The 26,031-nt window shown below is 44.1% G+C and overlaps 1 protein-coding gene across 1 annotated transcript; it reads left to right on the forward strand.

Annotated features, from left to right (window-relative positions):
* Nucleotides 1-6,609: 6,609 nt before the first annotated feature.
* LOC311328499 (dual-action ribosomal maturation protein DarP-like) lies at nt 6,610-7,059 on the forward strand (the record flags this gene model as incomplete). Its single annotated transcript, XM_084462459.1, has 1 exon — nt 6,610-7,059. The coding sequence occupies one exon, from the start codon at nt 6,610-6,612 to the stop codon at nt 7,057-7,059; it is 450 nt and encodes a 149-aa protein (XP_084318585.1).
* Between the last annotated feature and the right edge of the window lie 18,972 nt (nt 7,060-26,031).

Consider the following 26,031-nt stretch of genomic DNA (forward strand, 5'->3'; position numbering starts at 1 on the left):
AGCTTCTTTCATACACTGAAGACAGAACTGACTCACCATGAAGACTTCCTGACGAGGCACAGCAGGCAATTTTTGAATATTCGGAGTGTTTTATAATCGACAGAGAAAGCACTCGACTAATGGCTACTTGGCACCGATCGTGTATGCACAGAGACTTGCTAGGGAAGCGTAAAAAAATGTCCGAAAAATCCTGCCATATCAAGTCTGATTTGTGGTTTCAAAACCCGTGATCGATACAAGACAGCGATCTGCTTCCATCTCTGTGGGTTGAATTTGTATGGGTGTGGTTCCCTTGCTACGACACCACATTCATTAGTTCTACATGATTACGCGGGCGAGATAATTTCTTATGGAAGTTCCAATACATCTGCCAAACTCCACTTGAATCCAGTGAGCGTGGCTTCAACACAGCCTCTGCCCCTCGCAAACTCCACTTTGCCCAAGTAAGATCCATACGGTAATTGATCAAATGGCGGCAAGTTCCCTCAATGACTCCACTGGCAATCGGATATCCCGCCTCCAGCGCCTTGTCATAGCAGAGCTTGGGACAGTTTTTTTGAAGATAGTCTGCACACTTATCAATAGCCTCCAGTTTTGTCATACCTCTCCTGCTCGCACTTTACCTGATTCCTCGTGCCACCTTGTCAGACTCTACCTTGAGTATCTTCAGGGACCGTTCTTCCACCCAGCTTTCAATAACATCATAACCCTTGGCGTGTGAACAGTAACCGGCTTTCCACAGACATTCAAATACATGGATAAAGTCCATAATATGGCTGCCTTAACTCTCTTCTTTCTCATAATCACGGTAATCAGTGTCCGCTGATGATGGTGCCCATCAATAACAATGACTCACTGCCGTTTCTGCTCCGGATCTAGCCTGAGAGCTTCCTCTAAAGCTCCTTCTATCACGGCTTCAGCCTCTCTCTCTACACTGTCCCACACTATCTTATTCTTGTCTTGTGAGGACGGAATTTTACAACGTTGTCGCTCTTCCGATCCATATCCATGACCGATTATGCCGTTCGAGGATTTAATTTTACCATATAAACGGTGGCTACCTGTGCCATTCGGTTGCAATCTTCCTTCTCTCCTAGACTGAGCTTGGCTTGCAACTTAAGCTGACTCTTTTGCGCGTTCTTACGTGTTGCTTTCATCAACCATTCCTAGCGCATCACCAAGCACTTACCGTCAAAATTGAGGATCTGCAGATCTTCTGTTTGCTCAATCACAACCTTGCACTGTTCGTAAAAAGCCTCAAAGTCTTGAGCCGTATCCGCTACTAGTTGCATAGTCTGTTGTTTCCCAACCATACCATGGTAACTCTCACGATGTCGTTTAACCGTTCGATTATAAGAGCTATCCATCACATCGCTGACAATTTTCCCCCTCATGCCATCAGAGCACTGGCCAGTATTGCGGTTTAACTGAACATCCAGCGGAAACACTCTGGATTGCTTCCGCTGCTGTAGCTGAGACGCTTGACTACGACAGAACCAAACAAGCGGGTCAGTTGTCTGTAGGTATTTTTTCTGACGTGATTTCTCTGCTCACCGTCGCTACCAGTTACCTACTATTACTAAGGCTCATCATTGGCCTGCTTATCCAAATGGGGAAGGCTCTTTTGATACTGTCAAAGCTCATAGCCAGAGGTTATCAGCAAGCCATGCTATAGAAAAAATGCCTCCCATCGATAGATAGTGAGCCTGACCATATGGAATACCATGTACAAGCAGCCTGCTTCATAGCCTGCGCGAAATACTAGGATACACAGGCTTCACTTGGTTGGTTTATCCTAGGCACGAATGACCTGAATAAGGACGATCTGAATGCAGGTGAATTGTGATCTACCCATAATGGGCAGCAACATATGGAAATAGGGTTTCGATTTCTGAAAAGCCAAGATTTCCTAGTGTCGTACCTTTAACCTTAAAAAGCCTGAACTCATTGGAGCGGTGCTGATGGTAATGACACTATGTCTGATGGTCTGCGCTGCTTTACAGTACAAAATAAGACATTAGCTAAAAAGGCAAAACAGATGCCTTCCAAATAAAAAGAAAAAACCCTGCCAGAACCACACCTCCAGATAGGTATTATTCTGTTTCCAGGGAATTAATGAGCTAACGATCAGTAATCAAGAGCGACACGGAGTTGACTTGAAGGAAAGCAATGTACGATCATACGAATTGTAGGTGCTTTTTACGAGTCGGTATATTCCTGACAGGGGTAGTGAAAGACAGACACACCATAAATTAGACTATTCCCCGAACTTGGTATCATACAACCACTTTGTAGCACTAATGAAACAGGCTATGATACCGTAAGCGGTTTGTCTAGAGTCTCAGTGCATGGGGCAACCAACGAGCTTGTCATTCATTGAATCGACGCCCATATTTGTCTGTGACAATCATAGGATCGACAGCGACAAGGTCTTCAGTGAAGATGGTAAGCGTGGCAAAACGTCTACATGGTGTAGGTTTGGTTTTAAGTTACACCTTATCATTAACCATCTTGTTGGAGAAGTTCTGTCATTTTGCCTGACAACGGCTAACACCGTAAACCGTAAACCAGTGCCAGATATCATCGAATAGTTAACTGATTGGATTTATGGAGATAAGGGCTACGTCTCTGAGCAGTTGGTAGCTTGGTTGCAAGAGAAAGGCCTTAACCTAGTAACAAAAGTCAGAAAAATATGAAGCCAAAATAGCTGAAGGCCTTTTGGTACGGCTATTTTTATACGACAACGAAGCAGCTAAAGAATCATGATTTTGATATATCAGGTAACGAAAAAGAGACGGTTTTATAGTGATATAACGTCGCCAAACAAATAACTACATAATACCGTCTCTTGTGAACGCATCTTACGCCAATACCATCGATTATTAATTCTTCTCACCGGCTCGTGATCATTCGGCACCTTGAATCCATTCTCCCACAAGAGCATACCACCATAGAGAACTATATCCAGACTGAAGGCAACGAAGTATTGCGGCTTCTCCTCCAATGGTGTCTGGATAAACAGAGCAATAATTAACCGCAGCAATCATCGGTAACTAGTAACTACGGTGAGCAGAGAAATTACGTCAGGGAAAATACCTTCAGACAACTAACCAGCTTGTTTGGTTCTGTCGTAGTCCGGCGCCGCAGTTACAGCCAGCAAAAGCAATCAAACGTGTTTCAGCTGAATGCTCAGTTAAACCTCAATACTAACAAGTATTCTGATGGCATGAGGAAAAAAATTGTCAGCAATATAATGGATTGCTCTTATGATCGAACAATTAAACAACATCGTGAGAGTTACCGCGGTATGGTTGGAAAACGACAGGTTATACAACTGGTAGCGGATACGGCTCAAAACTTGAAGACTTTTACGAACAGCGCAAGATTGTGCTTGAGCAAACAGAAAACCTGCAGATAATCAGTTTTGACGGTAAGAGCTTGGTGATGCGCCCGAAGTTAAGGAAAGCAACCCGGAAGAACGCGCCAAAGAGTAAGCATAAGCTGCAAACCAAGCTAAGTCCGGGAGAGAAGAAAGATCGCAAACGAATGGCACAGGTAGTCACCGTTTGTACGGTAAAATCCAATCCTAGAACGGCAAAATCGGTCATGGATATGGATTGGCAGAGCGACAACGTTGTTAAATTACGTCCTCCCGCCAAGAATCAGAGAGTGTATGCCAGTGTATAATGAGAGGCGTAGCCGTGATAGAAGAAGCTTTCTAGGAAACGCTCAGGCTAGATCCAGAGCAGAAACGGCAGTGGGTCATTGTTATTGATGGGCACCATCATCAACGCAACTAATTACCGTTAATATGAAAAAGAAGGTAGTGAAGGCAACCATTATCATGGACTTTACACATGTACTTGAATATCTGTGGAAAGCCGGTTTCTACTTACACGACAAAGGGTATAGGACTATTGAAAGCTGGGTGGCAGAACGGTCCCTACAGAACTCAGGGGAGAGTCTAACAAGGTGGCGCTGGGAATCCGACAAAGTGCTAGCAAGAAAGGTCTGACAAAACCGGTAAGCCATTGGTAAGTGCCCAGACTACCTTCAAAAAAACCGTCCCAAACTATGCTATGACAAGGCGCTGGATGCTGGCTATCAGGGTGCCAGTAGAGTCATTGATTGATCAATGACCGTATGTATCTAAACTTTGGCACAGTGGAGTTTGCAAGGGGCAGAGGCTGTGTTGAAACTACACTCGCTGAATTAAAGTGGAGATTGGCAGACGTATTGGAACTTCCATAAGGAATGCGCTCACCTTCGTAATCATGGAGAACTAATAAATGTGGTGTCGTAGCAAGGGAACCACACCAAAGGCCTTTGATAAAATAATGTTGCGGGAACGGGCAATAATAGACAGCGTAAATGATCAGTTGAAGCATATTTTCAGATCCAACATACTCAGCACCGTTCACCATTTAACTTTGCTGTAAACATGATGGCAGGATTGACTGTCTGTGCACAACAGCCCAAGAAGCCACATATTTATGTTTCAGTACTAACAGAAGGTGTACCAATGGCTTTCTGAGCGTCGAACTCACGTTACTTTACCTTGTGCAACAGCCATGGCAGACGTAAGTGCTAATCATACACGACTGCATGGATGCAAACGGTAGAGTAACGCATGGAGCAGCTACGTTACCGAGGAATAATTATCGGCACTTCGTGATCTTCGTGGTTAAAACATCACTCTCCAGCCAGCTTCATATTGCTAATCAGAATCGAGCCTGTCTGGATATTGCCACGCTTATCCACATCATTACCGACCGCAACAATATTGCGATAGATATCCTTCAGGTTACCAGCAATAGTCACTTCTGAAACCGGGAACTGGATTTCCCCATTCTCTACCCAGAAACCACCAGCACCACGGGAATAATCGCCTGTTACGGTATTAACTCCCTGTCCCATCAATTCTGTTACCAGTAAACCTGTACCCATTTGCTTCAACAGTTCACCATGATCTCCAGCATTACTTTCAACAAACAGGTTATTTACACCACCGGCATTACCAGTACTGTCCATGCCTAACTTGCGGGCAGAATAAGTACTTAAAATGTAATGCTGTAAAATACCGTCGGTAATGAAGTCCTTGGCATACGTCGCCAGCCCATCATTATCAAAACTTGCAGACCCTAGCATGCCCTTTAACAGAGGCTGTTCATGAATGCGCATCCATTCAGGGAAAATCTGTTTACCCAAGTGGTCCAGCAGGAAAGAGGCCTGTCGGCAGAGACTTCCACCACTGATCGCACCTAGGAGGTGAGAGATCAGACCTGACGCTACTTCCGGAGCAAACAGAACAGGCACTTCAGAAGTACCCACTTTGCGAGCCCCTAACCGTCGGACCGCTCGTTCGGCAGCTTTATTACCAACTTCGATCGCTTTTTCAAGCTCATTGGCATTCCGGTGCACTGTGTACCAGTAATTCCGTTGCATCTCATTACCCTGCATGCCAATCAGGACAGCACTAAGACTGTGACGACTGGAAACATAACTGCCAACAAAACCATGGCTGTTTCCATAGACACGGCAGCCATGATGGCTGGATACACTGACGCCATCGGAATTAATAATTTTATTACTGTAGGCTCGGCCCGCATCTTCACATTGCAAAGCTAGGTCAATAGCCTGCTGGGCATCAATCCCCCATGGGTGATACAAATCAAGATCAGGTAGCGACTCCAACTTAGCCATCAAAGCAACGTCAGCAAGACCTGCATAAGGGTCTTCAGAGGCATAACGGGCGATATCACAGGCAGCTTTTACCGTTTCACGTATAGCCCGTGGGCTGCTGTCAGAAGTACTCGCAGTACCTTTTCGTTTACCAAGGTACACGGTAATACCCAATCCTTGGTCACGGTTAAACTCAACAGTGTCAACATCCCCCATACGAACACTAACGGACAGGCCAGTATCCGTACTGATACCGACCTCACAGGCATCAGCTCCATGCTTGGAGGCCTCATAAATAATATCGCTGGCCAGTGTTTTCAGCCTGACCTCTTCGCTACGTGGATCCAGTACTGCATTGGAAGATTCTCCCATGATTACACCTAATCTGTTTTATTTATCTCTATTGTGCCGCGGCTAATCAAATAATGCATCCGATAGTTATTCCATCATATACAAGGTAAGCAACATCCCAACTTAGAAACATCCTGAAGTAAGATACTAATAATTGAATACTAGATGTTAAACTGTTCTTACTTTCCCGAAAAGTTGAACATTACATGATTTTCAAGTGCTTCAGCCCATATGACCAAACTATGGAAAATCGAGAATAACGCCCAACTTACACGCCGATAGCCGCAAGATGCAGCATAATTATGTTGCGCTAACGAACACTATTTACGCTGTAACCATTGGGAAGTCAGGGATTTCCAACTTCTGTGGTCTCTAAAAAAGCCAAACATCGCGTAGTAAGGTATCTATTTTTATACCCATAGAACTGATTTGTTGTAATCTAACTTTATGAAAATCGAAAATCTACACCAATGGTAAGCCTCTATGAGTAAAAAGAGCCGTCATATTCAGGAATCATGGGACGATGAAGAAACCAAAGAAATAATCATTGTCAGTAAATCCGAACTAAAGCGAGACATGGATGAGCTGAAGAGTATCGGTGCCCGTCTGATGGAACTTAAGCCCGCACTGCTGAATAAGCTGCCTCTGAATGACCGCCTTCGTGAAGCCCTAGATGAGAGTAAACGCATTAAAAGTCATAATGCCAGAAAGCGGCACCTTGGTTTTATTGGAAAGCTGTTAGCTGATCAGGATATAGAACCAGTAATGGAGATGCTGAATCAACTGAACTCTTCCAGTGAAGAGCACAACCGTCGATTCCATCAGTTGGAAAGGTGGCGAGACCAGCTTATCCACGATAATGATAATCATGCTGCACTAACCCAGTATCTGGAACACCACCATGAGGCTGACCCACGGCATATCCGCCAATTGGTTCGCAATGCTCAGAAAGAACCAGCACAGGAGAAGCCTTCGTCTGCAGCAAGAAAGCTGTTCAAATATCTTAGAGAAATAGACGGAATTTAAGGTATCTGCCGGGACAGGCCTTCCTATCCTGTTCTACCCACATACACTCCCCTAATTCACGTGAGTCGACGAGTTAATCACTCGCGCTACATAGGCTTCAGCATGTTTTCACATATTCCTGTTACAGAAAAAGAATGATTTGAGTACTTTATTGGTTGGCAAAGGCTCAGAAGGAGCTATGGGCACTTTTCAAAAAACATCACCATTCCTTAAACTCTTCAAATCCATGGGATGTAGCCAAAATTGAAGCGTCGAACTCACGTTAATCATTCAGTGTTTTGTCGAAAATAGCCGGTCACGCTCCATCTGTTCATGACTAAAAACCACACTTTGGAATATATGGAGATGAGGCTGTAGCGCATTTATTCGGTCACTTCGCGACTTCAACAGCAATGATCCCCAAAATGCAACCATTGCAGGTAATGGTATTCCCAATAAACTTGGCCAATATCGTTAAATATAGGTCACAACACTGCGTCTTTTGGAACTCTGCCATAAAATGCTCCCACCAGCAGCTTAATATACGCGTGTTCGACTTTTTTAGAGACCATGGAAACTTAACATCCCTTACTTCCCAAGGGTTACAGCGTAAATAGTGTATGTTAGAGCACCATAATTATGCTTAATCTGCGGCTGCCGGCACGTAGTTATACCTTATTCTCAGTCTCCCAGAGTTTGATTATATGCTCGTATTAGCTTAATCCATTGAAAGCTATGGAATGTTCTACTTTTCTGGGAAGCAAGAAAAGTCGAACATCGAATCTTAATATCTTCTGAAGTAGCAATCCCCTTCATAACAAACTCGCGATTCGTATCGAACTACTGCTCAGGCTTGCTTTCCATTACCTCTCTGCTTTGCCAAACTCCAAAACAGAAGCAACCCTGAAGTTACTTTCATACCTAGACTGTAACATACATCTAAAACCCTACAATCAAATTGCAAGAATTACTGCAAAGGCTAGAGGTCAGGTATGTAGAAAATAGATGGGTGTGGTTCCCTTGTTACGACGCCACACTCATTAGTTCTCCATGATTACGAAGGCGAGAACATTCCTTATGAAAGTTCCAATACACCTACCAATCTCCACTTGAATCCAGTTAGCGTAGCTTCAACAGAGCCTCTACCACTAGCAAACTACACTTTGCCGAGTTAGCTCCATACGATCATTGATCAAATAGCAACAAGCTCTCAATGACTCCACTGACAATCTGATAGCCCGCATTCAGCGCCTTGTCGTAGCAGAGCCAAGGACGGTTTTTTAAAAGATAATCTGCACACTTATCAATGGCCTCACGTTTTGTCAGACCTCTCTTGCTCGCACTTTGCCGGATTCCCATGGCCACCTTGCCAGACTCTCCCTAAGTATCTGCAGGGACCGTTCTGCCACCCAGCTTTCAATACCCTCAGCCCTTTGTCGTGTAAGCAGTGACCAGTTTTCCACAGATATACCAGTACATGAATAAAGTCCATGATGATGGTAGCCTTAACTCCCTTCTTTTTCATAATCCAAGTAATCAGTGTCCGCTGATGATGGTGCCTACCAATAACAATGATCCACTGCCGTTTCTTCTCCGGCTCTAGCCTTAGCACTTACTAGAAAGCTTCTTCTATCACGGCTTCCACCTCTCTTTCTACGCTGACCCGTACTCTCTTATTCCCAGCGTGAGGACGGAATTTAACAACGTTATCGCTCTTCCGATCCATATCCATGACCGATTTTGCCGTTCTAGGATCTGGTTTTACCGTATAAACGGCTGCTACCGGTGCCATTCGTTTGCGATCTTTCTTCTCTCCAATACTTAGACTTGTTTGCAGCTTCTGTTGACTATTTTTCGCGTTCTTCTTGGTTGCTTCCCTCAACCATTCCTAGCGTATCACCAAACCCTTAACGTCAAAACTCAGGATCTGCAGGTCTTCTGTTTGCTCAATCCCAATCTTGTGTTGTTTGTAAAAATCCTCAAAGTTTTGAGCCGTATCCGCTACCAATTGCATAGACTGTCGTTTTCCAACCACACTTGGACAACTCTTACGATGTCGTTTAATCGTTCGATCATAAGAGCGATCCATAACATCCCTGACAATTCCCCCCCCCCTCGTGCCATCATAGTACCTGTCAGTATTTAGGTTTAACTGAACATACAGCGAAAACACGCTTGGTTGCTTTCGCTTGCTGTAACTGCGACACCTGACTACGACAAAACCAAACAAGCTTGTCAGTTGTCGGGAGGTATTTTTTCTAACATTATTTCTATGCTCACCGACGCTACTCGTTACCGACAATTACGGTAGCTCATCATTGCCTGTTTATCCAGATACCCTTGGAGGAGAAGGAGCAATACTTCATTGCCTTAAGTCCAGATATAGCTCTCTATGGTGTCATGCTCTTGTTGGATAGTGGATGTAAGGTACTGCATGATCCCGAGCTGGTTAGAAGAATGGATAATTGATGGTATTACCGTAGGATGCATTCACAATAGCCGATATTATGTGGTTATTGGTTAAGCGACATTATATAACCATAAAACCGTCTCTTTTTCGTTACCAGATATATCGAAAACCATGACGTTTTAGCGGCTACATTATCGTAGCAAAAGAGCCACACCCAAAGCAGATCACAAAGCTTGGGAAGGTATTGGTAGCTGCAGTTAAGTACCCAATGATAAGCTAATCTCCTATCAGCCTTTGCCAGAGATTAGCCATGGAGCAACAGCTCAGCTTTTTTGACTCTGAATTCGCCAAAAAAAGTCGCCAGACCAGCAAAAAATCTTCCTTGCTCGTATGGATAAACTTATTCCCTGTCAGCAACTTACTTAATAGTCTTAAGGGGAACAGTGTATGAAGACCTTATCTGAAGATGTAACTGACTATAAAAGAACACGAGATGTTCGACTCTTTTAGAGACCATGAGAGTTTAAAATCCCTAACTTACCAACGGTTACAGCGTAAATTACGCACAACATACTACGCGTAATCTGCGGCTATCGCCGTGTAAATTTGGTGCTATTCTCAGTTCCCCATAGTTTGGTCATATGATCGTATTGACTGAAACCCTTAAAAGTCAGGTAATGTTCAACTTTTCTGGAAAGTAAGAAAAGTCGAACATATCATACAAAGAACAAAACTCTCCACTTCTTATAATATACCAGACGCATTACTCAGAGAGCACTCCATCGCAAAAATGTATGACCCGTATCACATGTCACTATTGGCAGTACCACTTTCTGTAATAATGAAACAGGCGAAGATACTGTGTTAGGAGAAGACGATGATTTTGTTATCTCACCCACAATGCTCAACCACCTTTAGTTCAAGGAATACGCTTGGTTCTATGTTTAATTTTATCGCCAAGAGCCTGTCGGTCTTAGCTGTCCGTAGCGAGAAAAAGATCGATTTGAGGCAGTAGGTCAGTAGTAAGTCCGACAGGCTCATAGCCGAAAACTCAAGAAATCCGTTGAGGGAAATCAGTAAAAACACCATTAACGCCCAACTGATTCAGCTGCTGCATTGCAGCCTGAGTATTCACCGTATAACAGTAGAGTTCATACCCTGCTGCTTTTATCTTTGCAGCTTGCGCCTGTGATATTCGTTTGCCGTTCAAGTGAATAGATACAGCATTAACCTTCTTTGCTTTATTTCGCCAACTAAATGGTAATCGCTCAAATAAACAGCCAACCCGTATGTTAGAGCTGGATGACAAATTAACCAAAGCCTGATCATTAAAACTGGAGATCAACAGCCTGTCTTTTGAAAACGCCACTTCTTCTATTACCTGCAAGACTTTTGTTACCAACCTAGATTCTGAACAACCATTGGTTTTTAACTCAAGGTTAAGACCAAGCCCAAGCTCCTTAATTAACATCAGCGCTTCATCCAGCTTTGGAATCCTTTCACTCGAAAACTGTTCAGAGAACCAACGTCCTGCATCAATTTCTGGTAACCTAGACCAGGTTAACGAACTCAACCTTCCTTTTGTATCCGTGGTGCGGTTCAACCTTCGGTCGTGGAAAAGCACAGGAGTCCCATCGCCAAGCAGAGTGACATCCAGCTCAATCCACTGCAGTCCTTGCATGGCTGCCAGCCGAATACCGGAAAGTGTATTTTCCGGTGCCTCACCGGCAATACCTCGATGCCCGATCACAGTGTTCATCAGCATAGAAAACGTCCTACTTATTGCCCTATCCACAATATTGAGAGGTCTTTCCCAATCCTAAAATGAGCCTAAAAAGAACGTAACCCAATGATTCCAAGCCTTTTGTTCAAAACTGGTTTTAAACAACGATTCTATGACGGACTTGAGTTATTCAGCCTCCTCATTATCGCCCATTAATTCCTCCTTTGACTAAAGTGCATGCGGCAGAGTCCATTCCTTCAAATATTGCTGCCAATCTGGCAGGGATTTCAGCTTTTCATCAGGCTCATCATATTTTCATAATGGTACTTTTCTCTCTCTTTGCCTTTTGCATCAATATGATTCCTTATTCCCATCTGACCTAAACCTCCTTCTGATCTCAACTTACGATACCGTTTTTCCTCAAAGTAGAAGGTGCATCATAGCCAAAAACAAAATTAAGTTTCAGAAAGGCATGAGCCTTGTGGAGTTCTTTCAACAATATGCCCAGGAACAACAATGCCGTGACCAGTTTGCAAATGGAGGTGGCCGAATGGGTTTGAATGTCCTCTGTGTTGTTGTCGGCAGTATTGCACCCTACAACCACGTGAGCTCTACCAGCGCAATCTCTTCCGTCACCAGACATCATTGACCAGTGGCACCATCCTGGAAGCTAGCAGACTGCCCTTTACCACTTGGTTTATAGGCATGTTTTTCATGACTCAGACCAAGAATGGCATATCGGCCATAGAGCTCTCGAGACAACTGGAAATCTCTTATAATGCTGCTTGGCGCTTGAAGCACAAGCTTATACAATAATGAAAGAACGTGATAACAGCCATCCTCTGCAGGGACATGTTCAGATGGATGATTCCTACTGGGGTGGTGAAAAACATGAGGGCGAACGTGGATGAAGTTATAAAAACAAACACCCCTTTGTTGCCGCCATGCGAACCAACGAGTAAAACTACCCACTGTATACGCGTTTCAGCATGGTCACCAGTTTCCGGAAAAAGAAGCTAGAATTATGGGCACAAAAGCATCTCGGTGATCATCCCTGCGGTGTTGTCAGTGATGGCCTCAGTGCATCCACAGGAATAGCCGACGCCGGACACACACATTCAGCGGTTGTAACATGTGGGGGTCACGAATCGATGGCTAATTAGTTGTTAACGTGGGCCACCACCATGATCGGGAACGTCAAAAATTCTCTGAAAGACAGTTACTACAATATTAACCCAAAGCATCTGCTAAGATACCTTGCTAAATATTGCTATCGCTTAAACCGGCGCTTTAATTTGAAAGCAATGGTATCAAAGCTTGGTTACATGGCTGCACGAACTTGCCACGTGCCAGCAAGGCTCCTGAAGCTGGCTGATGAACAGAGGTCATCAGGATATGATTTGGGTGCGGCTCTCTTGATACGACAACGCAGCCGTTAAAACATCACGGTTTTCGATATATCAGGTACCGAAAAAGAAACGGTTGGATGGTCATATAACATCGTCAAACCAATAACTCCAATAACTCCAATAACTCCAATAACTCCAATAACTCCAATAACTCCAATAACTCCAATAACTCCAATAACTCCAATAACTCCAATAACTCCAATAACTCCAATAACTCCAATAACTCCAATAACTCCAATAACTCCAATAACTCCAATAACTCCAATAACTCCAATAACTCCAATAACTCCAATAACTCCAATAACTCCAATAACTCCAATAACTCCAATAACTCCAATAACTCCAATAACTCCAATAACTCCAATAACTCCAATAACTCCAATAACTCCAATAACTCCAATAACTCCAATAACTCCAATAACTCCAATAACTCCAATAACTCCAATAACACCGTCTATTGCGAACGCATCCTGCGCCAATACCATCTATTAGTCATTCTTCTCATAGCTCGTGATCGTTTGGACGTTATCATTCAGCACCTCTAGTCCACTCTCCAACAAAAGCATGGCACCTACTAGATAGCTATATCAAGATTAGAGGCAACGAAGTATTTCGCCTTATCCTTCAAGGGTATCTGAATAAACAGGCCGATGATGACCAGCAGCAATAGTGGGTAACTGATAGCAACGGCGAGCAGAGAGATCACGTCAAGAAAAATACCCCAAGACAACTGACCAGCTTGTTTGGTTCTGTCGTAGTTACAGCCAACGGAAGCAAACCTACGTGTTACTCTGGATGTCCAGTTAAACCTCAATACTGACCAGTACTCTTATAGCATGAGGAAAAAAATTGCCAGAGATGTGATGGATCGCTCTTATGGTTGAACTATTAAACGACATAGTGATAGTTGTCAAAGTATGGCTGGAAAACGACAGGGTATACAACTGATAACGGATACGGCTCAATACTCTGATGTTTTTACGAACAACGCAAGGTCGTGATTGAACACACAGAAAACCTGCAGATCCTAAGTTTTGACGGTAAGGGCTTGGTTATGCGCTAGGAATGGTTGAGGGAAACAACACGGAAGAACGCGCAAAAGAGTCAGCATAAGCTGCAAACTAGGCTCAGTCAAAGAGAGGAGAAAGATCGCAATCGAATGGCACAGGTAGCCTCCGTTTATACGGTAAACCCCAATCCTCAAACGGCAGAATCGGTCATGTATATGGATCGGAAGAGCGACAACGTTGTTAAATTCCGTCCTCTAGCCAAGAATAAGAGAGTGTGAGCCAGTGTAGAAAGAGAACCGGAAGCCGTGATAAAAGAAGCTTCCGAGGAAGCGCCCAGGCGAGATCAGGAGCAAAAACGGCAGTAGGTCATTGTTATTGATAGGCACCATCATCAACGGAAACTGATTACCTAGATTATGAAAAAGAAGGGAGTTAAGGCAACCATCATTATGGACTTTATCCATGTACTTGAATATCTGTAGAAAGCCAGCATTGCTTGCACCACAAAGTTAATAAGGCTATTGAACGCTGGGTGGCAGAACGGTCCCTGAAGATACTCAGGGGAGAGCCTAGCAAGGTGGCCCGGGGAATCCAGCAAAATGCGAGCAAGAGAGATCTGACAAAACGTGAGACCATTGATAAATGTGCAGACTATCTTCAAAAAAACCGTCCCAGGCTCAGCTATGACAAGACGTTGAATGCTGCTGGCTATCCGATTGCCAGTGGAGTATTGAGAGAGCTTGCCGCCATTTGATCAATGACCGTATGGATCTGACCGGGACAAAGTGTAGCTTGCAAGTGGCAGCAGCTGTGTTAAAGCTACGCTCACTGGATTCAAGTGGAAATTGGCTGGCACATCGTAACTTCCACAAGGAATTCTCTCGCCTTCGTAATCATGGAGGACTAATGAATTGGGCGTCGTAGCAAGGGAACCACACTCGTTTGAGTTCGTTACACAATTTCCAGTGCTAATTGTCAGGACATATCATAGATCTGCCTCCATCTATTATCACTTCATTCAACAACTAGCTACTTGCCTTTTCGATGTTTTTTTTAAAAAAAACAGCACCAACAGACTAACTGATCAATTTGCTAAGATTAAATTGAACATAGGTCTAAACAAATTGTCACACTAATTCAACCTACAGTAATCAACAGGTAACAGGTACTTAAAAACGGTCACTATGATGGTTCTGAGAATTCAGATAACGGAGCTGCACGAAGTTCGCCTTTTTTAGAGCCTATGAAAGTTTAAAATCCCAGATTCCCCAAGAGGGTAGCGCAAATAGTGTACGGAGTGCAAAGTAATTATGCTTAATCTGGCGGCTATTACCGTGTACGTTGGGTGTTATTCTCGGTTTCCCATAGTTTAATAATATGAGCATATTGGTTGAAGCCATTGAAAATCATGGAATGTTAGACTTTTTGGGAAAGTAAGAAAAGTCTAACAGCGCGTGGAGATAGTTCTATGAACAGCAGAATCCCCCCAATCAATCCAAGAGATACAACTTACCGGCAAGCATCAGAGGCAAAAGGTCTGCCTGCAACTACATCATGCCAGAAGGAAATAGATCAACCTGTAACTAAATCGTACAAAGAGAAGGAGAGAATTTATCCACCTGAAGCTACAGCAATAAATAAAAGGAATGTTTCAGCCCTTGCGGACACTGAAAAACCAGAGACACATTCCCATGATCAAAAGGTCATCTATGAACTTCCTTCTGAAAAGCCTACTTCATGGTATGAATGGTCTAAAAAGCTATTGGCTGGTCAATATGCAAGATTTTTGGGAATAGAACAGAGCGAATGCCCTTCTCAAGATATACCACCTACAGAAATGTACAACGAAGAGTCTGAAGTAATCAATTTTAATGAATATGTTAAAAAAGAAGTAATTCGGTGCTTGCCAGAACCATGGCACATGGTCTTTTCATATTACCTTCCAACAGAAGGCGATGACTCTCCTGTCTTTTCTACCAAACAAACAACCCAAGAGCTTCTTAAACATTATCAACAAATGCAAATGCATGATGGAATACATCAAGCTAATGAAGATTCAACGCGTGTAAAAGAACTGTATACTCAACTCGCCAATGACAATGCAAAAGATATGATGGTAGAAATTGTTAGGACAGTTTCTACTGGCTTAAAGTTGTGGCTACACTTCCATAAATTTTCTAATACAACCCAATCATGTTCTCCAGACCACAAAACACATATTGAAGTAAATAGATCAGCACTACCAAACATTAAGGACTTGGGAACCTTGGATAATCATATTATTAAGCAGTTCTATGAAGATTTTAAACGAAATATGGAGGTTACAGCGTTTTCACCTAACAATAAGCTTGATTTTTATGTCAAAACGTTAGGGGGACAGTACCAATATCTTTCGTATAAAAAAGATGGCGCGATAGATCAGGATTTACAGTTTACGCTGAGCGATAAGAATCCTGATGAACCCCATTCCCAAGGCATGCCAGCTGAAGGTGAAGTATCATCAAAAAAAATCAGTACCAAACAATCTGATGCACAAATCAACCAAATGCTTTCTGCATCTTATGAGTCGATTATTCATTTTTCAAAACAAAGTACCATGAAAAGTATGGAGTTAAGCCATAACTTACCAGATGGACCTAAAAGTGATACTAAAGAGATAGAGCAATTATCTGGCTACTTGACAACAGCTGTTTCAGATCTAGCCACTCAAACTTGTGGGAATGCTCTATGGCATACTGTTAATCGGATATATGGTGACCCAAATAACTTCATGAGCCCTGTAGATTGTTCATCCAGTACTGCCTTCTATGCTATGGAAGATGGCTGTATAACAGCAAAATTAAGCTTTTCCTGTGCAGTCTATAAGATGCCGTATGACGGAGTCATCTATCAGATGAAGCAATCTGTCAGAATAAACTCTACAATTCTGCTTGATCCAAAACACCTCGACGATCGTCACTTTGAAGATATTCATATTCATTTTGGTAATCTGGTCTCTATCGCAATTACTTAAAAACCACCAAGAGAGTGATTTTTCGGCCTCAAAAAACGATATAGAGAGCTTTATTAATAAGCGTCTAACTCACGTTCTTTTACTCTCAAGTCTTTCTACTTTGACGTAGAGTACCGGAGGACAAGCTGCCATGACCACCGCCATTATTCCGATTATGGGTTCACTGATCCTAGTGCCACTGGCTGGAGATCTGATGAAGTTGATTTCTGATGTGTTACTTCATCATACTTACGACCAGTCTGATTACTATGGGTGCGGCTCTTTTGATACGACAATGCAGCCGCTAAAACATCATGGTTTTCGATATATCCGGTAACGAAAAAGAGACGGTTTTATGGTAATATAACGTCGTCCAACCAATAATTACATTATACCGTCTCTTGTGAACGCATCTTACGCCAATACCATCGATTATTCATTCTCCTCACCAGCTCGTGATCCTTGGGACGCTATCATTACGCCCCTTAAATCCACTCTCCAACACGAGCATGGCACCATAGAGAGCTATATCCAGACTGAAGGCAACGAAGTATTGCGTCTTCTCCTCCAATAGTATCTGGATAAGCATGGCAATCATTAACCGCAGCAATCGTCGGTAACTGGTAGGGAAGGTAAGCAGAGAAATTACGCCAAGGAAAATACCTCCAGACAACTGACCATCTTGTTTGATTCTGTCGTAGTCAAGCGTAGCAGTTATAGCCAGCGGAAGCAATCAAGCGTGTTCCTGCTGAATGCTCAGTTAAACCTCAATACTGACAAGTACCTGATGTCATGAGGAAAAAAATTGTCATCAATATAATGGATTGCTATTATGATCGAGCGTTTAAACAACATCATGATAGTTGCTAGGGTATGGTTGGAAAATGATGTGGTCCTTTTGATACGACAATGCAGCCACAAAAACATCAGGGGTTTCGATATATCCGGTAACGAAACAGAGACGGTTTTATGGTTATATAACGTCGCCCAACCAATAACTAACGGGAGTTCTACGCTGCAGTTATGGTTACAGCCAATGGATTTTAATGGCTTGTGTCATAGTGATGTTTTTTGCAAAGTTCTCAATGGCTCCTTAGGAAAATTTGCCAGCCAATAAAGTACTTAACTCACTCTTTCCCTGTAACATTAATATGTACCAAAAGGCTGAATCCTATGTAGCGCAAAGGATTATCTCGTCGAACTCACGTTAACTTCATAACACCGTCTTTTGTGAACGCAGCCTACGACAATACCATCGATTATTCATTCTTCTCACCAGTTCGTGATCATTCAGCACCTTGAATCCACTATCGAACAAAAGCATGGCACCACAGAGAGCTGTATTCGGACTGAAGGCAACGAAGTGTTACACCTTCTCCTCCAATGGGATATGGATAAACAGGCCAATAATGAACCGCAGCAATCATCGGTAACTGGTAGCGACGATAAGCAGTGAAATCACGTTAAAAAATACCTCCCGACAACTGCCCAGCTTGTTTAGTTCTATCGTAGTCAGGCGTCGCAGTTACAGCCAGCGGAAGCAATCAAACGTGTTCCCGCTGGATGCTCAGCTAAATATCAATTGATACGGCTCTTTTGATACGACAATGTAACCGCTGCAACATCATGGCAATCTACTCAAGGGATACTAAGCGTCTGGGGATCAATTACCAAGCTGGTAAACCAACCAAAGTGGGGACAGTCAGCGATCTTGTTAACTGATACCAAGTAACGCTAAAAACCGTGTCTCTTGCCAATATCCTAGTGAACCACGTGGAAGCAATGGTGATCGCAGGCTCCTACCATGGTATCATGCTACTGTGGATGAGCTTTCTGAAACCCCTCAAATTATCTGAACATCGTTGAGTCATGCAGATTGCGTACGGATTGTAGTCTATTTATCCAGATCAGCCTGTAGTTCTCTCTATCTTCCTGCCTTATTACCATACTCGCTAGAAGCCTCACAGACTGATACAATCCGGTCACGGATTACTTAAGGAGCAGTGAGTGCCTGTTAGTTTTGTTGCAGAGTCTAGCTTACCCACCCCTTATGGCGAATTCACCATGTATGGCTTCGAAGACAGCGGTACGGGCAAGGAGCATCTGGCATTAACCATGGGGGACGTCAGTAAGGGCGCCTCGGTGCTTGCCAGAGCTCATTCCGAGTGTCTCACCGGTGATGCACTTTTCAGCATGCGCTGCGACTGTGGGCCTCAGCTACAGGCGGCTTTGGAGCGTATTGCTGAGGAAGGCCGTGGTGTCCTGCTTTACCTACGTCAGGAAGGTCGGGGCATTGGCCTGCTCAACAAGGTTCGTGCCTACCACCTTCAGGATAGTGGTATGGATACGGTTCAGGCTAATGAGGAACTGGGCTTTGAACCAGATCTGCGCAAGTATGACATGTGCAAAACTATGCTGGATCATCTTGGTATTTCCAGCCTCAAACTTATGACGAACAACCCGCGCAAAGTCGAGGCCTTGACAAATCTTGGCATTCAGGTTGCGGAACGCATTCCACACCAGACAGGCCAGAACCAGCACAACGAGCGCTACTTGGCAACCAAGGTATGGAAGTTAGGCCATATGTACAACATGGCTTAATTGGCAGAAATTTGGCTATTTTGAGAAAAGGAAAAGGGAGCGCTATGTTTTCATGGCGCTCTCTTTTTTATCCGAGTGCAGATGCTGTTGTCGCTTTTTTGCCAAGGCTAAATGACTTCAGTTCAATCCGTTCCATACGGTCACGGATCGAGTTAATAATACCCATCTTATCCAGACCACACTGAGCCAGCTGTTCCCTATGGCTCGCTGCTTCAATGTAGTTATCAGGAATACCGAGATTCAGAACCGGTACATTGACCTCCCGCTTCTGCAAGTACTCCATAACGCCAGAGCCAGCTCCACCGGCAATACAACCTTCTTCAATCGTCACCAATAGCTCATGACTGACTGCCAGCTCCCTTACCAACGCTTCATCCAAGGGCTTAACAAATCGCATATTGGCAACGGTAGCGTCCAGAGACTCAGCCGCTTCCAGAGCATTACCCAGCAATGTACCAAAAACCAGCAGAGCAACTAGGTTACCCCTCAGGCGAATTTCACCCTTACCTATGGGTAAAGGCTCAAGGTCTTTACAAATCTCAACGCCAGGCCCCGTACCACGGGGATAACGAACAGATGCAGGCCCATCATGAAGATAACCGGTAGATAACAACTGTCTGGTTTCATTCTCATCGCCCGGGGTCATCACTACCATACCAGGGACACAGCGCAGATAAGCTATATCGTAACAACCGCCATGAGTAGGACCATCTTCACCCACCATCCCTGCACGGTCGATGGCAAGCAGCACATCCAATTTCTGTACAGCCACATCATGAATTATCTGATCGTAAGCACGCTGCAAAAAGGTAGAGTAAATAGCAACAACAGGTTTAAGGCCTTCACAAGCCATTCCTGCCGCCAGCGTTACCGCATGCTGTTCAGCAATGGCAGCGTCAAAATAGCGTTCAGGAAAATGATCTGCAAAACGAATCAGGTCAGAGCCTTCTTTCATCGCAGGTGTTATACCCATCAAACGCTCATCTGCTGCAGCCATATCATACAGCCACTGACCAAAAACATTGGCGTATTTAGGCTTTTTGGGAACCACTATTTTCGGTGATTGATTGACTTTTGGCTCCAGTTTGGTAATCGCGTGATAACCAATAGGGTCTTGCTCAGCCGGGTTAAACCCCTTCCCTTTCTGGGTAACCACATGCAAAAACTGAGGGCCTTCTAGGTCTCTCATGTTTTTCAATGTATGAATCAGCATAGGCAAGTCATGACCATCAATGGGGCCAATGTAGTTAAAACCCATTTCTTCAAACAGTGTTCCGGGAATTACCATACCCTTGACGTGTTCTTCTGTCTTCCTTGCCAGCTCCCAAGCATGAGGAATGACATTCATGACCTTTTTACTGCCTTCACGAATATGGTGATATGTTCTGCTTGACAACACCTTGGCAAGGTAATTCGATAAGCCCCCTACACTTCTGGAAATAGACATATCATTGTCATTCAGAATAACCAGCATGTTGGCTTTCACATCTGCAGCATGGTTCATCGCTTCATAAGCCATACCAGCAGTCATGGAGCCATCACCAATAACAGCCACAGCTCGTCTCTTTTCACCTTTTGCCCGCGCGGCAATCGCCATACCCAAGGCAGCACTGATTGAGGTACTTGAGTGTCCTACACCAAACGTATCGTATTTACTTTCATCTCTTTTTGGAAAAGCAGCTAAGCCATCTTTCTGACGCAGGGATGGCATTCGCTCACGTCGATCTGTCAGAATTTTATGAGGATAAGTCTGATGACCAACATCCCAGACCAACCGGTCTTCAGGCGTATTAAACATATAGTGCAGCGCAATGGTCAGCTCAACCACGCCGAGCCCGGCACCAAAATGCCCCCCCGTCTGGCCAACGGAATACAACAAAAACTCCCGCAGTTCCCAAGCCAGCTGTGGTAGCTGGGACTCCTCAAGTGCGCGAAGTTGTTCCGGATTATTTACCTGGTCCAGAAGACTGGTCTCAGGCAGTGTCTTGGGTATCTCGTGAAACATGTGCTCATAACAACGTCTGGGCTAATTCTCCCGGCTGGCATTGTACACCCAACCTGATGTAAATAGCATCGCACAATCTCACTCATTGTACAGCCTAGCCCATTACTTCTCGTTAAATTGACTAAACAACAGGGTAGCACCTAAAGAAACCAACGGTAGTTTTAGGTTCTGTTGACCTAGTAGCTTCTTCTAACAATGTAATCGGCAATATGGCGAAGAAAATCAGCAGAATGATCAAACCCTGAAAGAGCACTGATAGCAGTATAATGAAGCTCTTCGGAGTAAGCTCTGGCCTGATCAAGCCCCATTAAAGAAACGTAGGTTGGTTTATCCAGAGCTATATCGGCGCCTTGATTTTTACCCAGCGTCTCAGTATCAGCTATAACGTCCAGAATATCATCACGAACCTGAAAAGCGAGGCCAATAGCTCTGGCATAGTGATCCAAGGATTTCAGCTCCTCATCAATCACAGCGCTTGCACATAAGGCACCCATACGAACACTCGCGCGTATCAGAGCACCGGTTTTATGAGAGTGCATCAACTCAAGCTGCCGCTGATTTAACACACTGCCTGCAGCACACTGGTCCATCGCCTGACCACCGGACATGCCGGTCAGCCCAGAAGCTTGGCTAAGCGCTGTTACAAGCTGCAGCCGAACACCGTCAGTAAGCTTCGATTCCGGACACCACCGGGCACTTCCAAGTACTTCAAAAGCCAAGCTCTGAAGGGTACCACCAACCAGTATCGCTGTCGCTTCGTCGTACGCTCGGTGACATGCTGGCTTACCCCTGCGTAGATCATCATCATCCATGGCAGGAAGATCATCATGAACCAGAGAGTATGCGTGAATTAGCTCAACTGCACAGGCAGCAGGGCTAGCCTGTGCAACTAAACCACCTAACGCATGACAAGCGGCGTAGACCAAGACGGGCCGGATTCGTTTCCCACCGTTGAACACGCTGTATCGCATCGCTTCCAGCAATCGGTGGCTGACATTACTTTCCTCAGGCAAAATGGCAGACAGCGAATGATCAACCTGTATACGACATCGTTCAATAAATTCTGAAAGAGGAGCTGAGCTTACCATCTTTAGTCTTCTCCATCTAGAGCATTGAATGGCTCAGTGGTCAATTCACCATTTTGCTCTAACAGCTTCTGAACTTTTTGCTCGGCATCGGTTAACGCTTTCTGACAATCCCTAGTTAACCTAATCCCCTGCTCAAATGCTTTAAGGGACGCCTCCAGACTCATATCACCTGACTCCATTTTCTGGACCAAAGTATCCAGTTCAGCCAATGACTGCTCAAAAGCAAAACTTTCTGTATTTTTTGACATGAATGAGCCTGCTAAAGAAATCGTTCAATAAAACTATGATCCAGTTGGCCGATAGTGAGAGCAATGCGCGGACTCATGATGGACGTTTGGCTATGGAAGAAAAGAAACGGGCAGAAGCATATCATAAATCCAGTCTGGGTCAGATCCTGATAAAAAAAGGGTATATTTCCCCTCAGCAACTGAATGAAGCGGTTCGCTCTCTGGAAGCGGACAGCAACCTGCTGGGAGAGTATTTAATCGAGCATCGTATTATTTCACGGTGGCAATTACGCAGGGCTCTTTCCAGCCAAACTAAACTGCGTTTATCGACCTCACTGGCAATTACTCTGCTTAACCATGTTTACAACGTCTTATCTGCAAAAAACAGTAAACAATCATTCCCTGTTACACTCGAACACCTGATCGCCCCTCTACTGGAACAACTTTCAGTAAATAATAGTACCGCATTTGAGTACGACCCAGACAAAACTTCCCTGATGATCAAAGACAACAACTCACTTAAACTTCGCATCCACAGCTCCCACGGAGAACTGAATTTTGACGGGCTTCGTTTAAAAATATCAGAATCTAGGAATTACCAGAATTTAACTATCGGCGATCTTGACCTTTCTAACACCAAGTTATTTATCAGAACCATACACAACAAACTCAATACAGCCTTACCAGAGAATCTTTAAACACAAAAGGCCACTTTATAACAAAGCTACCTTTTTGCTTAAACAATCAAAGACTAGGTCAGACGTCCGCTACCGAATTTCGCTTCACCTGCGCCTTATCAGCACCTTCTTACTGGACCTGAACTGTGTTCAGTCCAAACATCCACATCCATAGTTTTATCAAGGAATGGGAATTTGCGGCGATTAAATACTGGAGTGACACCAGCCTTGACTTGCTCATCAAAGTCTTTGGGTACGGCTCTTTTGATACAACAATTTTGGCTACAGCCCTTGGATTGTAATGCCTTGAGTCATAGTGATGTTTTTTGAAAAGTCCTCAGTGGCTCCTTCGTAGCCTTTACCAGCCAATAAAGTACTCAAATCACTCTTTCCCTGTCACATGAATATGTACACAAAGGCTGAAGCCTATGTAGCACAAAGGGGTACATCGTCGAACTCACATTAAATAACTCTTGCCGGTAGCCTTGCACAGCCTAGGCTTACCACCAAAACTCTCGGACAGTGAAACCATCACAATGGAGGTGGTTGGCGAGTGGCTTGGTAATCAAAGGCAAACATATCTGGAAATACTTTGCTCAACACTAGCGACACCTATTTCATGATCTTCCATCCAAATCCACATTTATGAAACAAGGTGTCAATTTATGGCGTGCAAAACAGTTCTTCAGCAACAGCTAGTTCAGCCCATGCATGCAAATAATGCTGATATCTACCTAGTTAATAGTTTCCCTATTAATGTTGCTGTCCAGACACGAATAAAGAACAGCTTAATATTCAAGAGCGAAACTGATCGCGGTTACTGCGTTGCCAAGGGGAGCATTTTGGCGTAACTCTTTTGATTCAACAGTGCCTTAACCAGATTGAGGAGCCTTTATGCCATGACCACGTTCGCGCAGCCATGTAACAAAGCCATGACACCATTACTTTCAAATCAAAGCACCGGTTGAATCAATAACAATATTCAGCACGGTATCTTAGCAGATGCTTCAGGTTCATATTATGGTAACTGCCTTTCATATAATTTTTGACGTTCTCGCTAATGGTGTTGTCCCACATAAACAACTCATTAGCCATCAATTCGTGACCTCCACCTGTCACCACTGCTGTATATGGGTGTCAGGCGCCGGCTATTCCTATGGATGCACCAAGCCATCACTGACAACTCCGCAGGTATGATCACCGAGATGCTTTTGCGCCCAGAGTTCCGGCTCCTTTTACCAAAAACTGGTGCCTATGCTAAAACGCATATACAGCTGGCGGTTTTCCTGTTTGTTTCCACATCGGCAACAAAGGGGTGTTTGTTTTCAGAACCTCTTCCACGATTGCCTCCATGGGTTTCACTACCCAAGTAGGAATCATCAATCCGCACATGCCCACGCATTAGACAGTTGTCAGCCAGTTCTTTCATTACCTGCATAAGTTGGTGCAACAAGCAGCATTATAATAGATTCCCAGTTGTCTCGAGAGCTCCATGACCTATATGCCATTCTTGGTCTGAATCATTGAAACCATGCTTTGAAGCCAAGTGGTAAAGACAATTTGCTCGCTTCCAGCATGGTGCCACTAGTCTATAATGTCTGGTGGCAGCAGCAATCTCACTAATATAGCTCACTGGGTTTTATAGGGAAATACTCCAAACAACACGGAGGATATTTAAACCCATTAGGCCGCCCCATTTGACAAACTAGTCCCCGCATTGTTGTTCCTGACCATATTGCTGAAAAAACTCACAAGTACCTTGCCTTTCTGAAACTAAATGTTGTTCTTGCCCATGACTCACCACCTACTTCGAGGAAAACCGAGGTCATAAGTGTAGACAAGAATGGGGATTAGGTTAGATGGTAATCATGAGGGCTTGGGTGTGGTTCCCTTGCTACAACGCTCAATTCATTAGTTCTCCATGATTACGAAGGCGAGAGCATCCCTTATGGAAGTTCCAATACCCCTACCAATCTCCACTTAAATCCAGTGGGCGTAGCTTTAACACAGCCTCTGCTCCTTGCAAACTCCACTTTCCCTAGGTTAGCTCCATACGGTCATTGATAAAATGGCGGCAAGCTCCCTCAATGACTCCACTGGCAATCTGATAGCCGACATCCAGAACCTTGTCATAACAGAGCTTGGGGCGGTTTTGTTGAACATAGTCTGCATACTTATCGATGGCATCCAGTTTTGTCAACCATCTCCTGCTCGCACTTTGCCTGATTCCCGTAGCCTCCTTGCCAGACTCTCCCTGAGTAACTTTAGGGACCATTCAGCCACTCAGTTTTTAATAGCCTCATTCCACTTGTCATGTAAGCAGTAGCCGTCTTGCCACAGATATTCATGTACATGGATAAAATCCATAATAATGGTTGCCTTAACACCTTCTTTTTCATAAGAAGTGTAATCAGTTTCCACTGGTTAGCAGTGCACATCAATAACAATGACCAACTGGCGTTTTTGCTCCGGATCTCGCCTGAGCGCTTCCTCGAGAGCTTCTTCTATCACGGCTTCCACCTCTCTTTCTACACCATCCCACAATCTCTTATTCTTAGTTAGAGAACGGAATTTACCAATGTTGTCGCTCTTCCGATCCAGATCCATGACCGATTCTTCCGTTCGATTATTGGGTTTTACCGTATAACCGGTGGCTACATGTGCCATTCGTTTGCGATCTTTCTTATCTACCTAACTGCACCTAGTTTGCAGCTTATGCTGACTCTTCTGCGCGTTCTTCCTAATTGCTTACCTCAACCATTACGGGCGCATCACCAAGCCATTCCCGTCAAAACTGAGGATCTGCAGGTCTTCTGTTTGCTAAATCGCAACCTTGAGCTGTTCGTAAAAA

Source organism: Borostomias antarcticus (assembly GCF_949987555.1).
Source record: "Borostomias antarcticus genome assembly, contig: scaffold_63, whole genome shotgun sequence".
Lineage (NCBI taxonomy): Eukaryota > Metazoa > Chordata > Actinopteri > Stomiiformes > Stomiidae > Borostomias > Borostomias antarcticus.